The sequence below is a fragment of the Oculina patagonica genome, chromosome 2 (genome assembly GCF_052425735.1).
Source record: "Oculina patagonica isolate OP01 chromosome 2, crgOcupat, whole genome shotgun sequence".
Lineage (NCBI taxonomy): Eukaryota > Metazoa > Cnidaria > Anthozoa > Scleractinia > Oculinidae > Oculina > Oculina patagonica.
This window is the reverse complement of record NC_135759.1, coordinates 7,539,029-7,553,424: the sequence shown is the minus strand read 5'-3', so window position 1 is coordinate 7,553,424 and position 14,396 is coordinate 7,539,029. Positions and strand designations below refer to the sequence as shown.

The window sequence follows — 14,396 nt, the reverse complement described above, 5'->3', positions numbered from 1 at the left end:
AACCTCCCCGGCTCACTAGCGGCGGCACTTCCCCCCAACTGTTCCTGGTAGGTCAATTGACGCTCTGTCTGTTCAACTGAGTCCGCCAATATATCTTCACCATCATCGTTCCACTCGTTGCTCCACTCCTACGATTCAAACATTTTGAAGAATGAAAAACAACACGCTTCTTTTTTAATTTATTCTAACAACGAGATTACATGTTATCGACCTAACCGATCACAACGTTTGTATTCGGGCTATTACATACCGGCTCGAGATGCTAGCTATTTCACAGGTTTGACAGATTTTGATTGACAGCAGGTCTTCTGATTGGCTTGTGGATTGCCAGATATGATTGATGGGTTGTTTGTTGTAATCAAGCATCTTCATAAACTCACGTGCAAGCAGGGAGGGAGGAACGTAGTCGGCTCCTAAACCATGAAATGACTACGACCTTGTCGATCAGTAATCGACTACTTGCACAAACAAGTACTTAAAATTTACTTACCGCAATGTCTTCAATTGAACCATTTTCTCCCATGTTAGACAGGTCCAACTACAAAAACGAAAACATTACACATTAATATGTCAAAGGCATTTATCAGTCATACAATTAATTTTATGACGAACGACAAAAATCCAATTTTCAAATCCGAAAACCCAAGACACTCATTGCTCGGAAAAAAAAATAAAAATAAAATTCCGGACTGAAAGGTTCTCTTACCACGATGTCCTCGTCTTTCTTGTCTTCTTTCTTGCTTGCTTTATTCTTTCTTGTCTTCTTTCTTGCTTGCTTTATTCTTGCTTGTCTTCTTTCTTGCTTGCTTCTTCTGGCTTCTTCCTGTTCGGCCCAATGGGCCAGCAAAACTGAAGTTTTCTAGCAGTGTAGCGCGTTTTATGCAACTTTCCTATCCCAAAAGAACTGGGTTCTAGTATTCCCATTGGTCAATCGAGGTGACGTGTACAGAATGAACCAATGAAATCTCATGATCAATGTCACCCAAGGTGACGGGATTTTCCCCACAAGGGTAAAATCCCAAACTGACGGGATTTTTCCCACAAGGGTAAACTCCCAAGCTGACGGGATTTTCCCCAAGGGAAAAATCCCGACGCACGCGCGTGGAGAATCTTTCTCGGAATTCTCGGAATTCTAGGAACCCGCGTGTGCTCATTCTCGGAAAAGTACAGTAAAACGGACAAAGTTTTCTTGTCGGATTACAGCTCTTTTCAAGAAGGATATAAGCTTTAAGGTGAGCTAATGTCTCCATACTCTACTGTACAAGACGAAGAGCGTTTGATAAATTGTATTTACTGCGAAAATTAAATTTGGTTACGTTGTAAATCTTGACGAGTGGTTTGTTTTTGTTCGTGCGGCCATCATGAACCGTGCATAGTAAAGAAGAAGAAGGTTTTAGTCCCGTTCATTTCGTTCAAGGTTTTTTGGTCTAGTTGTGTTTATGGTCAAAAAAAGAAGAAACCGAACTTTACGAATAAACAAGTCGTTTTTGGTGGACTGAATTATTCTTTTAAGCGAAATTGCTCGCGCAGTTGTCGTTGTCTTTCGAAAACAACAACAACTTCAAACGCCTTCATCTTTTCTTTTCGCGGTCTCAAAATCGAGGGAACATCCCACTATGATTCAGAAAAAAATAAAACCTAGCCACTAAAAGTGAAGCTTAAACGTTGTAAATCCTAAACAAGTGTGTCAACGACTTTGTTGTGATTTTTCACCGGTCGCGAAAAAATATAATTGTAGCGTTCAGTTCATTTGACCGTTGTTCAAATGCATTATTCTAGAGGAAAATTTTTGTTTCGGCCCTTAAATCAAAGAGATGTCCAACCATGAATGGTATTAATTTTTTAAACGCAAAGCAAGGCATTGAGCCGACTCTTTTACATTTTTAGACTCTAAACAAGTGTGTCAACGACTTTGTTGTGATTTTTACCGTTCGCGAAAAAATATAATTTTAGCGTGCGGTTCGTTTGGCCGTTGTTCAAATGCATTTTTCTCGAAGAAAAAAATTTTTTTGCGGCCCTTATATCAAAGGGACGTCTAACCATGAATGATATTATTTCGATGAATGTTATTGAGCCGAAAATTTCATATTTTTGGACTCTAAGCACAAGTGTCATCGACTTTGTTGTGATTTTCACCGTTCGCGAAAAAATATAATTTAGCGTACGGTGTTTGTTGTTGTTTAAATGCGTTTGTTTGTTTGTTTGTTTTTGCGGCCCTGAAATGAAAGGGACGTCCAACCATGAATGATATTATTTTAGTAAATCTCAAAGCAAGTCATTGAGCCGGATCTTCACATTTTTACACCCTAAACAAGTGTGTCAACGAGTTTGTTGTGATTTTTCACCGGCCGCTAAAAATATAATTGTTGTAGGTGGTTCATTCGGCCGTTGTTCAAATGTTTTTTCTCGAAGAAAAATTATTTTTTTCGGCCCTTAAATCAAAAAGGACGTCCAACCATAAAAGATATTATTTCGATGAATGTTATTGAGCCGAAAATTTCATATTTTTGGACTCTAAGCACAAGTGTCATCGACTTTGTTGTGATTTTCACCGTTCGCGAAAAAAATATAATTTAGCGTGCGGTATTTGTTGTTGTTGTTTAAGCGATTGAATCCCATACTCTCGTAATTCAGTTTCGGCATGGAGCAATTTTTAAATTTATTTAACAACAAAAGTCTGGTACCATAACCAGAAAGCATGACATTCGGTCATTGGACAATGTCCTTCGTATAGATGAAAACCGCAACTAGGTAAAGGTTCTACAATTGTCTCTTTCAACACGTCGTATTTCGGACATCCGTACAGTTCTAAATTCACGCTAGGAATGTTCAGTTTGTTCAACAAGTCTCTTTCTACGTGTCCTCCCTTGTAAGCCACCAAGGTTCTCTCGGGGGTTTTGGTCTCCTCGTACAAATCCCACATCACTTCCTCCACCCTGTCATACTCGTAGGCCTTTTCTTCCTTTCTGGGTTGATACGTCAGTCCGTGCACGTTGTATTTGACGTAAGACACGGTTTTTCTGTCTCTGGAAGATAAGTTGCACCACGACATTCTCATGTAGAAAGCATGGCGTCCGAACTTTTCTTGCCAAGTGTAATAACCCAACTCGCGTACTCGAAACGTCTTCTCCACAAAGTAACCTTCCAAGTCCAAGATCATGCACACGTTTTCCGGAGTCATGCCAGAGCCAACTGCACTCTGATGCTTGACGTAGAAAATATATGAAGATGTTTAAGCTGTAAATCTCAATGATCCAAATTAGGATATTGTTTCTGGGAAATGCATCTCAGATACAGTTGATTTCTCAGCATTTTCTCTTCATCCGAGTCGTACTTCACGCCAGCCAATTCCGGGGGAAGAATAATTTTCCCTTCTCCATCCACCCAAAACTTTTGCTCTTGACACTGTTTGACCAATGACTCGTCCAAGGGAAGATCACCAATCCAATCCTTGACCGGGGGTGGGTAGTGTTGTACTTTGAAGGCGGGTCTCCCATCCAGAATTCGTTGCGGTCTATCCACCACGTCTTGTCCTCTTCTGGGGTATCCAAATTCGTCCCTAGAGTCCAGTCCAGACCTTCTCGAGTAGAGGGGATCCTCGTTTCCCACATATTCCTTTCCTTCCAGCCAGGCTTTGATCTTGCCAAACGGAACACTGTCTGCCCATTGGAAGAACCGGCATTTACCCTTTCTGCACTTGAGGTAGATCCTGTCCGGGTTGCTCTCTGATTTCGACATGCTCAGAATGAGACTCTCGTTGCAGTAACATTTCATCTTATCCATGTTCCAATAATAGTAAGCCGGTAACTGTTGATTGACCGCCACCACGTACTGGTCAATGTGGGCGCTACCGGTGCAAATGAAACAGATGGTGCCTTCGCTCGTGTGGGGGCAAAAGTAGAACTCCCATCCCCCGTCCGTCATTCTCTTGGTCAGCGGTTCTTTGTGGACGGGGCAAACCGGGTCGCGCTCCGTGTCGTCAAAGATCTGTTGTAAGAACTGGTCGGGGTCGAAAATTTCACCCTCCTCCAACACTTCCTCTTTCACTTTGAACTCCATCTTCTTCTTTGTAGGATGTCTCTTTTTACGGGGGACTTTGGGTTTCTTGGGGTTTCCAGTCCCTCTCCTCTGTCGCTTTTTTTTGGGTTCTGCTACGTCCATGGTGCTCTCGATGCTCCAACTGAGGACTAACAGGAGACAACACGGCGCTTTTATACTCTACTCTCGGATGACGTCAATACGCACGAACCAACCAGAGAAGTAACACGTGACCTCTTCCGACCAACCGGCAATGACCCAGGTGACGTCATCCAACGTATAAAAAGAGCTGCGCGTCCATTTGTCGACTCAGTTATAGCGATGGAAAGCACAGAGAGCGATTCCAGCCAAACTCAAACTCAAACCCCACAAGTCAACGGTGTCTTAGTACAAGGAGATCCCAAGGACTGGGAACCATTGCCTTACTATAGGGATCTAAAAAGGGGCGATTATCAATCGGACGAAGATTACCTATTGGAGCGCGCGAAACGTGGCATGGAAGCCGGCTACACGTTTATGCAGTGTCAAGAGCATTGGATGTGCGATCTCGAGAGTGCATTACACAAAGGTTCGGCCGAAGCAAGCCAAGAGCAGTGACATGGGTACGAGAGAAAACTGGATGGACCTGGAAAAACGCCTCTTCTACACCAATTGTACAAAGCTAGAAAAAAAGATCCACACCGACACGGGAATCACTGTGTTGTCGTTAGACTTTCCCACCACCATACCCGAAAACATTCCAAGGAGAGTCTATGTCTTCGAGGACATGGTGAAAGAGCGCGGGTGTGCCAAAAACCGCGTCACCGAAAGTGAATGGCTCAAAGAGAACCCTCACTGGAAGGGAGCCGTCCTAACGACCCTCAAAGACATTGGGCACGGTTATCTCTGGGATAGACATTGGAATGAATTTGTCTACGTGCCATTGCAGCGAACCTTTTTCTTCGCGACGTCTCGCAAACCGCCGCCCATTGGCAACGGCGTCTCGTTCTGGTTGAACGCGAACGTCTGCGACTTTGACGAACGGAGTGGTTTAGAAGATCTCATCGCCCCGTTGAGAGCGAGTGTAGCCCTAAGCCAGACATTGTCTACTTACTTGAAACAACCCATCACGGTCGACGCAAACACGTACGAAGAACTGTGCAACCAACTGGCAACTCAAGTAAAATTGCAACGCCTAGAAAGCAATCGCTGGCAAGAAATAGCGGATAGACTGTTAGACAGAGATCTCTGCAACCGTTGCGCCATGGATAAAGACGAAGCTTACCTGGGCGACGACTACCAAAAAGCCAAACTGTGGAGACCTAGAAGTTGCGAAACATGTACAAAATCTTTTGATAACATATTTATTGATGCAGGCTATTTAAATTGATGTTTTGAAATAAAAGTTCATTTGTCATGGATCTGTATGGAAAGTGGGAGTGGTTGAAAAGATTGTGCGAGAAAGCGTATGCTGAATTTGGGAGGGGTATAGATATACCGGAAGATAGAAGTGACTCCCCCTTGAGAGTGTTCGAAGCCACTCACATAGAAAACAACTATTTCAGATTGATACCGTTTATATTATGGTTGAGACATTTCAAGGATCCAGCCGAGCTGTTTGCTTCTATTTACAAACTTCATCCGACCACGATCGAAGAAGCAGCTCATAAATTACACGGCACTTATATGAGGGTGATCAGAGCGTCGTCGACATGCCAAAGAAGCTGAAAAAGGATGAAAAAATACTTTCGGACTACCACGATCCCAGTCAACCGGGTAGCTTGGGTGGGATAACAAGATTCGCCAAATCGCACAAGATATCCGTCGACACAGCCAAAAAAGTATTGGAGCGCGATTTGGGTTATACCCTTCACAAACCGCGCAGACGTCGTTTCGCCGCGTTACCGGTCCTGGTGTTTAACGTCGACCAACAGTGGGTAGCCGATTTAGTGGAAACGCAACCGTTGTCCAAATACAACAAGGGTCACAGATATCTACTCAACGTGATCGACGTCTTGTCTAAATATGCCTGGGTGGAACCCCTAAAAGACAAGACGGGAAAAACGGTGTCGGACACCTTTGCCAAGATTTTGAAACGAGCCGATGGACGCAAACCTCAGAACCTACAGACCGACGACGGGAAAGAATTTTACAACAAGACGTTTGCCGCGTTGATGAAACGGGAAGGCATCCACCACTTTTCCACGGCCGGAGATACCAAAGCCAGCACCGTGGAACGCTTCAACCGCACTCTCAAGGAACGCATGTACCGATACTTTACCGCCAAGAACACGCTCAGTTACCTACCCGTACTCCAGGCCTTGGTGAAAGGTTACAACGGATCCCACCATCGTAGCATCGGCACCAGCCCCGAGACAGTGAATGCGAGCAACGAAGGAAAAGTGTGGGAACGTCTGTACGCGAAGAGATTGTCGTCGGGTAAAAGAGATCGAAAACCCCCGCTAAAAGTAGGAGAACGCGTGAGATTGAACAAGAAATTTCGCACGTTCGAGAAAGGGTATTTACCCGGCTGGACCGAAGAAGTGTTTGTGATACGAGAGGTGCGTCGGGGACCACCCGTCACGACTTACAAGATCCAAGAGTTGGACGACACCCCCCTTCGCGGTACGTTTTACAAGGAAGATCTACAAAAAGTCGCAGTGTCCGACGACGATGTCTTCAGGGTGGACAAGATCGTCAAACGAAAAGGAAATAAAGTCTTGGTGCACTGGAAAGGCTGGCCAGACAAGTACGACAGCTGGATCGAGAAGACGGCTCTAAAAAAATCATGAGCCACGAGGAAGGATTTTACGTCACGTTACCCAGTCACAGCAGCGGAACCGAGTTTCCAGAGAATAGAGCAAACTCTTTCAAGGTGCGATTACCTCACCCGCTACGATTGGAAGGAACCGGTTGGAAAGTGGGATTGAGTAGCATTTCCGTGCCAGATGCCAGCATCGACTTAACTCGCTTTAAGTCGTTCAAGTTTCCTCTCTTGAGTGCCCAGTGGATGCTCAAGCGCAAAGACAAGGAGGGTCGCGTGCAAAGCAAGTCGGTGACCACCGATCTGACGTTCCAGGACATTCTATATGACGACAACATCGTGGATGGCCTCAGTTTCATGAAAGCCCTAGTCTTCAAGTTCGATCAAGTCAAAGAATACAAGCGTATCGTGGGAGACTTGACCAAGTCGCCAGATAATGGAAAGGAGTGGGAATATACTTTCAAGTGGGAAGGTGAAGAGCTAGTCCTCGACAACTCGAACTTGGACGTCTCGGAAGTGAAAACTGAAGGCGTCCCATACTACATGTCTTTCAACGAGGATTTGGCCTTTGACATGGGATGGGTAAAAAAGAACGAGAAAGAAAACGTGTTTCTCGGGCCGAACCTGAAGCCGGAATGCCACCACGCTACGATACCCGATCCCATAGACGTGGATGATTTTGGAGAGGGCAAGAAAAATTTCTGGGTTGTTGAGAATGGACAGCTTTTCTTGAGTTGCTATTGTAACTGGCGCTTTGTGAAACTCAACAGAGCCTTCCAAAAAGTGATTGGAGATGCATCGCGTACGCTTTTCGTTTACTCAGATGTGGGTGGTAGTTCCGTTGTGGGAAATCAAGTCACGGATCTGTTGCGGGAAATTCACTTTCAACGTGAAGGAAAAGGTATCAAGTACTTTGAACCTCTCCACATACAATATATTCCACTCCGCAACCAGATTGTGGACATTATTGAAACGCAAGTGAGCGAGACTACAGGTAAACTGGTGGATTTTGGCGAAGGCAACACGATCGTGACCTTACATATCAAGCGAACATGAGAGGCGGTGCCCTGACGCGTTTCACACCGGATCCTCCACCTCAAGAGGGGAACGGATTTTTGGCCGACATCGTGAGAGAGTCTCTCGGTGGAGCCGTGAGAGGATTTAAGAGTGGGCGCGGCGTCGCGGACCGCATTCGTAAAGCGGGTCAAGGAGCCAAGAGTGGTCCTAAACGAGTCGTGAAACGCAAACTGAAAAACGTCATAGAACGAAACGTCAAGAGAAAACTGAACGACATCTTTGGCGAAAAATGAATCCCGTTTACTCGCGATCGTCCAGACTGGTCCGATCCAAACGCGCCCCCGTCAGACAACGGGGAGAAGGATTCTCACTGGCACTTTTGAACCAGGCCTTGTTGGGCCAAAAGAGGCGACAACGAAAAGTACAAAAGGGCGGGTGCATAGGTCCCGAGGTCAGAAAGCCTCCTGGCTACGATTGGATACAGACCTTACGGAAGCGCAGTGGAAGAAGGAAGAGAATACGATGACCGAAACCATCTCGAGCGCCTACCCGCAGTCGAGACGCGAGGCCAATCCTCGATTGGATCTATTCGCCGTACCACCGACAGACGTCAGCGTCTCGTCGTATCGGATGGTCCCCGTTCAGACCTACACCACAGGCATCAATCCGGTGGAGTTTCAGATCGACCCCCAAGAAGATTACATCGATCTCAGCCGTAGCTTCTTCGAGGTAGAATTGCAACTGAAGAAAGACAACGATGAGAACGTGGCAGCTGCCGACAAGCTGTGGCCCGTCAACAATCTAGCCCATTCTCTGTTCAAGCAAATCAGCGTGCGTCTCAACGGTACTCTCATCAGTCCCCAGACGGACACGTACCATTACAGAGCCTTCTTGGAAACGTTGCTGAATTACGACAGACGTGATGGAGAAACCATCTTGAAACCTCAAGGATGGTACAATCATATCGATTTCTCAGCCACGTGGACGGACAATAACACGAACACTGCAGCCAACGCTGGAGCTGGACACGCAGACTATGTAGCCCTGACCGCCAATCACAAGGAGGCTCTCAAGAACTCTAAAGCAGAACAAGCCAATTACACGGAAGGCAAGCGACACGTGTTGCGTTTCAAACCCCTCATCGAAGTGTTTCATCTGAGCAAGTTGTTGGTACCCAGAGTGCAGATAGGAATACAGATGTACTTCAATTCTCCCGACGTGTTCTTGAACGGAGTGGATCTGGCACGAAAGTTGACGGCCGAGGAAGTCAAAGTTCGAATGTACCTGTGTCAAGTGCGTCTCAATCCCACGACGTACAGGAGACTGATGGATGAGATGACCACCAAGAGTCAAGTGGTGAGTTACCCGACCGTGAGAAGCGAGATTCGGACCTTCAACATGCAGGGAGATCAACGACGGTACGAATGCACCAACTTGTTCCAAGGAAGAATTCCCAACCGCGTGATCGTGGGTATGGTACTGTCCACAGCCTTCACCGGGAACGTGGTCAACGATCCCTTCTGTTTTCAGAAGTTTGGCATGAGCAGCATAAAACAACTCGTGGGAGGAGAAGAGTATCCTTACGAAACGCTAGAACTGGTTCACAACGATGCCACCAAAGATCTCAGAGGGTACCACCGTTTCTTGCAAGCCACCGGATGTCTGTGCAAGCAGCAAGGAAACATGGTGAGAGGTGACGATTGGGGACAAGGAAAGAATTGCACGTTGTTCGTGTTCGACAACGTGGCCAACGGGTGCGTGGACAGTTACAGGATGAACCCCAAGCAAGCCGGAAATCTACTAATAGAGCTGAACTTTGGAGCCAACCCAGCTGTGAACTTGACCATCATCGTGTATGGAGAGTTTGAGAATCTCTTGGAGATAGACAAGAACAAAGCCGTGTTGTACGACGTGTACCAGCGTTAGTGATGGAAAAAGTGACTTTGAATAACGTGCAGTTGGATCAGTTGGCCAGACATCACCCGTCGTTGATACCTTATTTTTACGGGACAGTGGCCTGCGATCGATTACCTCGAAAACCACTCAAGACGGAAGCCCGCGGGTACATCGTCAACACCGATCCTCACTACATGCGCGGTCGGCATTGGATCGCGCTGTGGACCAATGGAAACGTGTGCGAAGTGTTGGACAGTTACGCCTTACCCCTGGAGGTGTACCAGACGGCGCAACCGTTGCAAGATTGGTTGGACGATCATTGGAAGTACGTGGAGCGCAACGGACAGAGTCTACAATCGTTGTACAGTCAGAGCTGCGGCGATTATGCGCTGATGTATCTCATCGATAGGGCCGAAGGACGTAGCATGAGTCAATTCGAAGCGAGATTCAAGAAACACGATTACGTGTACAATGATCATAAAGTTGGGCAAATGTTGAAGGCATTGATCTCGAAGGAAAGGTCGTGGCACAAAATTTGTAAGATGGAATACCATCAGGATTGTGAACCGTCTCTCTGCGGTGTAAGACACTTGTTGTTGTGAGATGACAAATAAAAACGTGGAAATGAATAAGGTGTGTGTCGTCTGTCGCTCGAGGTTCGTTGCAGACTTTTTTCTGCAACATGCTTATATCATTGCTCGTTTTTTGACGAACGTCATTTCGCCATGGAGCGCGGTGAAGCATTTAGCTTTCGGATGCCCTCTAGCATTTTGATCGTGGGCCCCTCTAGCTGCGGAAAGACTTGTTTTACCGAGTCGGTACTTTTGAATCACTCAAAAGAGTTGTTTAGTACACCCCCTGAGACCATTCATTATTGTTTTGGGGCTTGGCAAGACGGTTTCGCGAACATGAAAAAGCGAGGCGTGAAATTTCACGAAGGGATTCCCGAAGAAGTAGATTTGACCAGATGGTTTCCCCGTGGAGGGGTGATGGTATTGGACGATCTGATGGAAGAAGGAGGAAACGACAAGAGAGTATTGGATCTGTTCACCAAACTTTCCCACCACAGGAACATCCCCGTCCTGTACTTGTGTCAAGACATGTTTCCGCCGGGAAAATACGCCAAGAGCATTTCTCGAAATGCGCATTACATCGTGGCTTTCAAGAACCCTCGCGATCAATTGGGCATGAGGAATTTACTGTTACAAGCGTTTCCCTCCCGATGGCAAGATGTGATGGACGTCTACACCAAGACGACGGAAAGACCCTTTGGTTACATGGTATTGGATCTACACCCTGCCAGTGGCGACGACAGACGGATTTTTAGCCACCTCTTAAAAGGCGAGGGATGCATGAGATGTTACAGATTCGTTCCAGATGTTCGTACGTAACGATCACGTGTGGCACGCGTTCTTGGACCTGTGCGGTCGTCATTTCGAGCGTATGAGAGAAGAGGACATGGACTACGAGGCCATGCGAACCGTGCTACATTTGGCCGAAAAGCGCCAGATTCGTGAGAGAATATAACGAGACTTACTTCAGCGAATTGATCCAGACACTAGAAGAGAGAGCTAGAAAAACATGTCAAGACATTCGCCAGCAGGAGTAGGAACCAGTCCTAGTGCCATTCCGATCGTCAACGTCAACCAAGGGGGATTGGAACAGACATTGGATCGAATCGACCCAATAGTCCTAAGACGGTACTTGGATCAATTACCGTCTCCTGCAGTGGGTACGGGGACTTTGAGATCCACCACTCCTGCTTCCTCGAGGTCCAACGTACCTGCAGGTCAAGGAACGCTAACGGGTGGTCCACACCGATTGAATCAAGACGACATGCAACGTCAATTGCAAATGCTGTTAAACGATCAACGTCAAGTGGCGGCTGGACGTCGCATCGCAGGCATCACCACGACAAACACCATCACTACGACCTATAAAGACGGGGGACGACCGACCGTTCGTCGTACCTCGACGAGAGTGAGCCATTAAAGATGTCCCTACTAAACGGGTCGAAGACGAACTTGGATCCAGACCTGTTACACAGATTGGACGGATTGTATACCTTTTACCACAAAAAGTGGTGGTGTCATCGTCAAATGTTTTACCATTTTAAGTGGTGTCATGCTTCATTGAACGCTTTGGCTTTATTCATCGTGGCAGCGGGTATCATTGCGGGTTCCCTTACAGAAAATAGTGTTATTGTGGCATGCCTAACTTCAGCTGGGACTGTCGTCAAGGGCTGGAACGATTTCAAGAAATATTCGTTCAAAGTGGACGTATGTCGTTTTGCCTACACCACCTACGACAAGACGTTGATCGAATTGAGAACGTACGCGCGCGGTCTTCCGATGGACGAACTAGAAGGATTCTTGATCAAGATGCAAACTCTAGATGACACAATCATCGATTTTGCACCACCTTTGGCCGACAAGTACATTCAAGAGTATGAACGACTATTTTGTTGTGATAAAAGCGACGATACCCCCGTCTGAAGTGACAGTTATGGTAGGATGGGGAGAACGAAACGTAAGGCCAGAAGAAAGAGGCAGCGAGGTGGGGCTCTCGCGAGACGTAAACATCGTTTAGTGGACAAGATAGCCGAGGGGGCCAGCATGTTTCTCTCGGGTCCTTCACCCACATTCTTCACGTTGGGTGGTAAATTGGCCAGTCAAGGATTTAAAGGGATAATGGATAATGTAAATCATTATAGACGTAGACCGCGACGACGATAGGAACATGAGGAGAAAGAAACGTGTGACGCAAAGGCGGAGACGTGCTGGCAGGAGAAGAATAGGACAGAAGGGTGGTATTTTACCCTTAGCAGCCTTAATACCAGCGTTGATCGCGGGTGGAAAAGCAATCGCTCTGGGTGCTGCATCGGGTGCTGCAGGTTGGGGTGCAAAGAAAGCCTTGGATGCAGCCACTCGAAAGAAAAAGAGATAAAAAACACTATAAGAGGATGGGGGCATTGGGCGTCACCGGTAGTTACAACAAACTGCATTCTGTGACAAGATGGTGCGAAGAAGAAAGATAGTAAGGAGAAGACGAAAACAACCTAAAAGAGGACCCGTGTGGAGAGGAGAGGGTTTATTGGACATACTCAAGTTTGCCGGCAAGTTGGGTTATAAATTGGGAAAGGACAAACGCTATAAGAGGATGGGGGCAAAGGGCGTCACCGGTAGTTACAACCGACGTCCAGCCCCGTGGGAAGTATGAATCGATTACGTCGACAGCGTCCGTTCTTGGAGAGCATTCTGAGAGAAGCCAATCGGTTCAAGCGAGAAGAGATGTTACAGCACGCCAACGCCGATCAGATCAACGCCGTGAGTGAGATGGTATTGAATTTGCTCAAGAACCGCATTCCGCTCAGTCCACCGATCACCGCCAAGCTGCGACGATATAAGAAGGTCTTACGCGAACTGGGTAAGCGCAGAAACTCGTTGAAGAGAAGGCGAGAAGGTCTCCTGTCACAGAAGGGAAGCGGGTTTTGGAAAGGACTGCAACAGATCTACCAAGCATGTCTCTGCAAAACACCCTCCAGACACTGATGAAAATGTTACGCGAAGCGGCGGACAGAGAAGCAGAGTGGGAAAAAAGAGCAGACCATTGGCACAAAGCCTACGCCCGCGTCAACCATGACTATTTGGCTTTAAAATACGACGCAGAGTGCGAAGATTGCATTCGAGAGAGGCAAGAGACACCGGAAGGAAAGACCCTAGTACTGTGCATGGAGTGTAGCGACAAGTGTACATCGAGAAGCGACTTGAAAAGGCGCATAGACAAGTTAGAAGAGGAAGTTCGTTACTGGCAAGGATGTTACGAAAGCTTGTTGGAAGAATACTTCAAAGATGACCGAGGAAGTCGTGATGGTTCCCGCTAAAGACTTGCATCGTTTGGTGCAATATTACAAAGGCGAAATCACGGACAATGCATTGTTGAACAAAGCGGCTCGCATAGCAGCCGAAAGTCACTTGCTGTTAAAAGATAAATCCGTTCCCGACGGTATCGCCGTGGCACGAGTGAAACCTCTCGCTCGCGAACGGGCTCGTTTGACCAAACGGATACGTCAATTTCCCATGGGAGGAGTAACAGCCAGACGGCCGGGCGAAGAAGCGGAGGAGGAGGAGGAGGAGTTGGAGAATGTGGGTTTGGTGACGGGACCCGTGGAGACCATGTTAGAACAACTCATAAAAGGGAGTGCCAAGAACTCACCTCCCACAGTCACCCCGAAGGCGACAAAGAAAGCAAAAACGGCACCTGCGGGCAAACCGACATTGGCAGAGAGATTCAAGAGTTTAGAAGAGAAACTAAAGACGAGGAAAAAGCCAGCTGTGCGAAAAACGGAAGCCGAGAAACTGAAACCATTACCCGGTTGGGAAGATTGGGCCAAAGGCAAAAAGTTGAGACGAAAATTGGAGTATGACGAAGACCAAGAAGAAGAGGACTGAAAAAAAGACGACACGGCGACGACAACGCGGACGTGGGATCGACATTCAGAAGTGGCTCGGCAAGACTGGAATCGAATTTCACTGGCCCGGTTATCAGTACATGGGTCCCGGAACCAAATTGGCCAAGCGATTGAAACGCGGGGACCCGGGCATCAATCGATTAGACAAGATCGCCAAACAGCACGACATCGATTACAGTCACGCCAAGAATCTAAGGGACAAGTGGAAAGCCGACGAGAAAATGATTAAAG

General features: G+C 47.0%; 2 protein-coding genes across 2 annotated transcripts; both read left to right on the top strand.

The window, feature by feature from the left end:
- Positions 1 to 9,056: 9,056 nt before the first annotated feature.
- On the top strand, positions 9,057 to 9,889 carry LOC144641749 (uncharacterized protein F54H12.2-like). The gene has a single exon (XM_078500777.1). It carries the CDS (start codon positions 9,077 to 9,079, stop codon positions 9,722 to 9,724), a length of 648 nt encoding a protein of 215 aa, XP_078356903.1. The 5' UTR covers positions 9,057 to 9,076; the 3' UTR covers positions 9,725 to 9,889.
- Positions 9,890 to 10,419: 530 nt separating this feature from the next.
- Positions 10,420 to 11,085, top strand: LOC144642134 (uncharacterized). Its single transcript, XM_078501124.1, has one exon. It carries the CDS (start codon positions 10,420 to 10,422, stop codon positions 11,083 to 11,085), a length of 666 nt encoding a protein of 221 aa, XP_078357250.1.
- Positions 11,086 to 14,396: the final 3,311 nt, after the last annotated feature.

What these genes read in the sequence shown, in the direction of transcription:
- LOC144641749 (XM_078500777.1), top strand. Translation starts at nt 9,077, where the DNA reads ATGTACCTGTGTCAAGTGCGTCTCAATCCCACGACGTACAGGAGACTG.
- LOC144642134 (XM_078501124.1), top strand. Translation starts at nt 10,420, where the DNA reads ATGGAGCGCGGTGAAGCATTTAGCTTTCGGATGCCCTCTAGCATTTTG.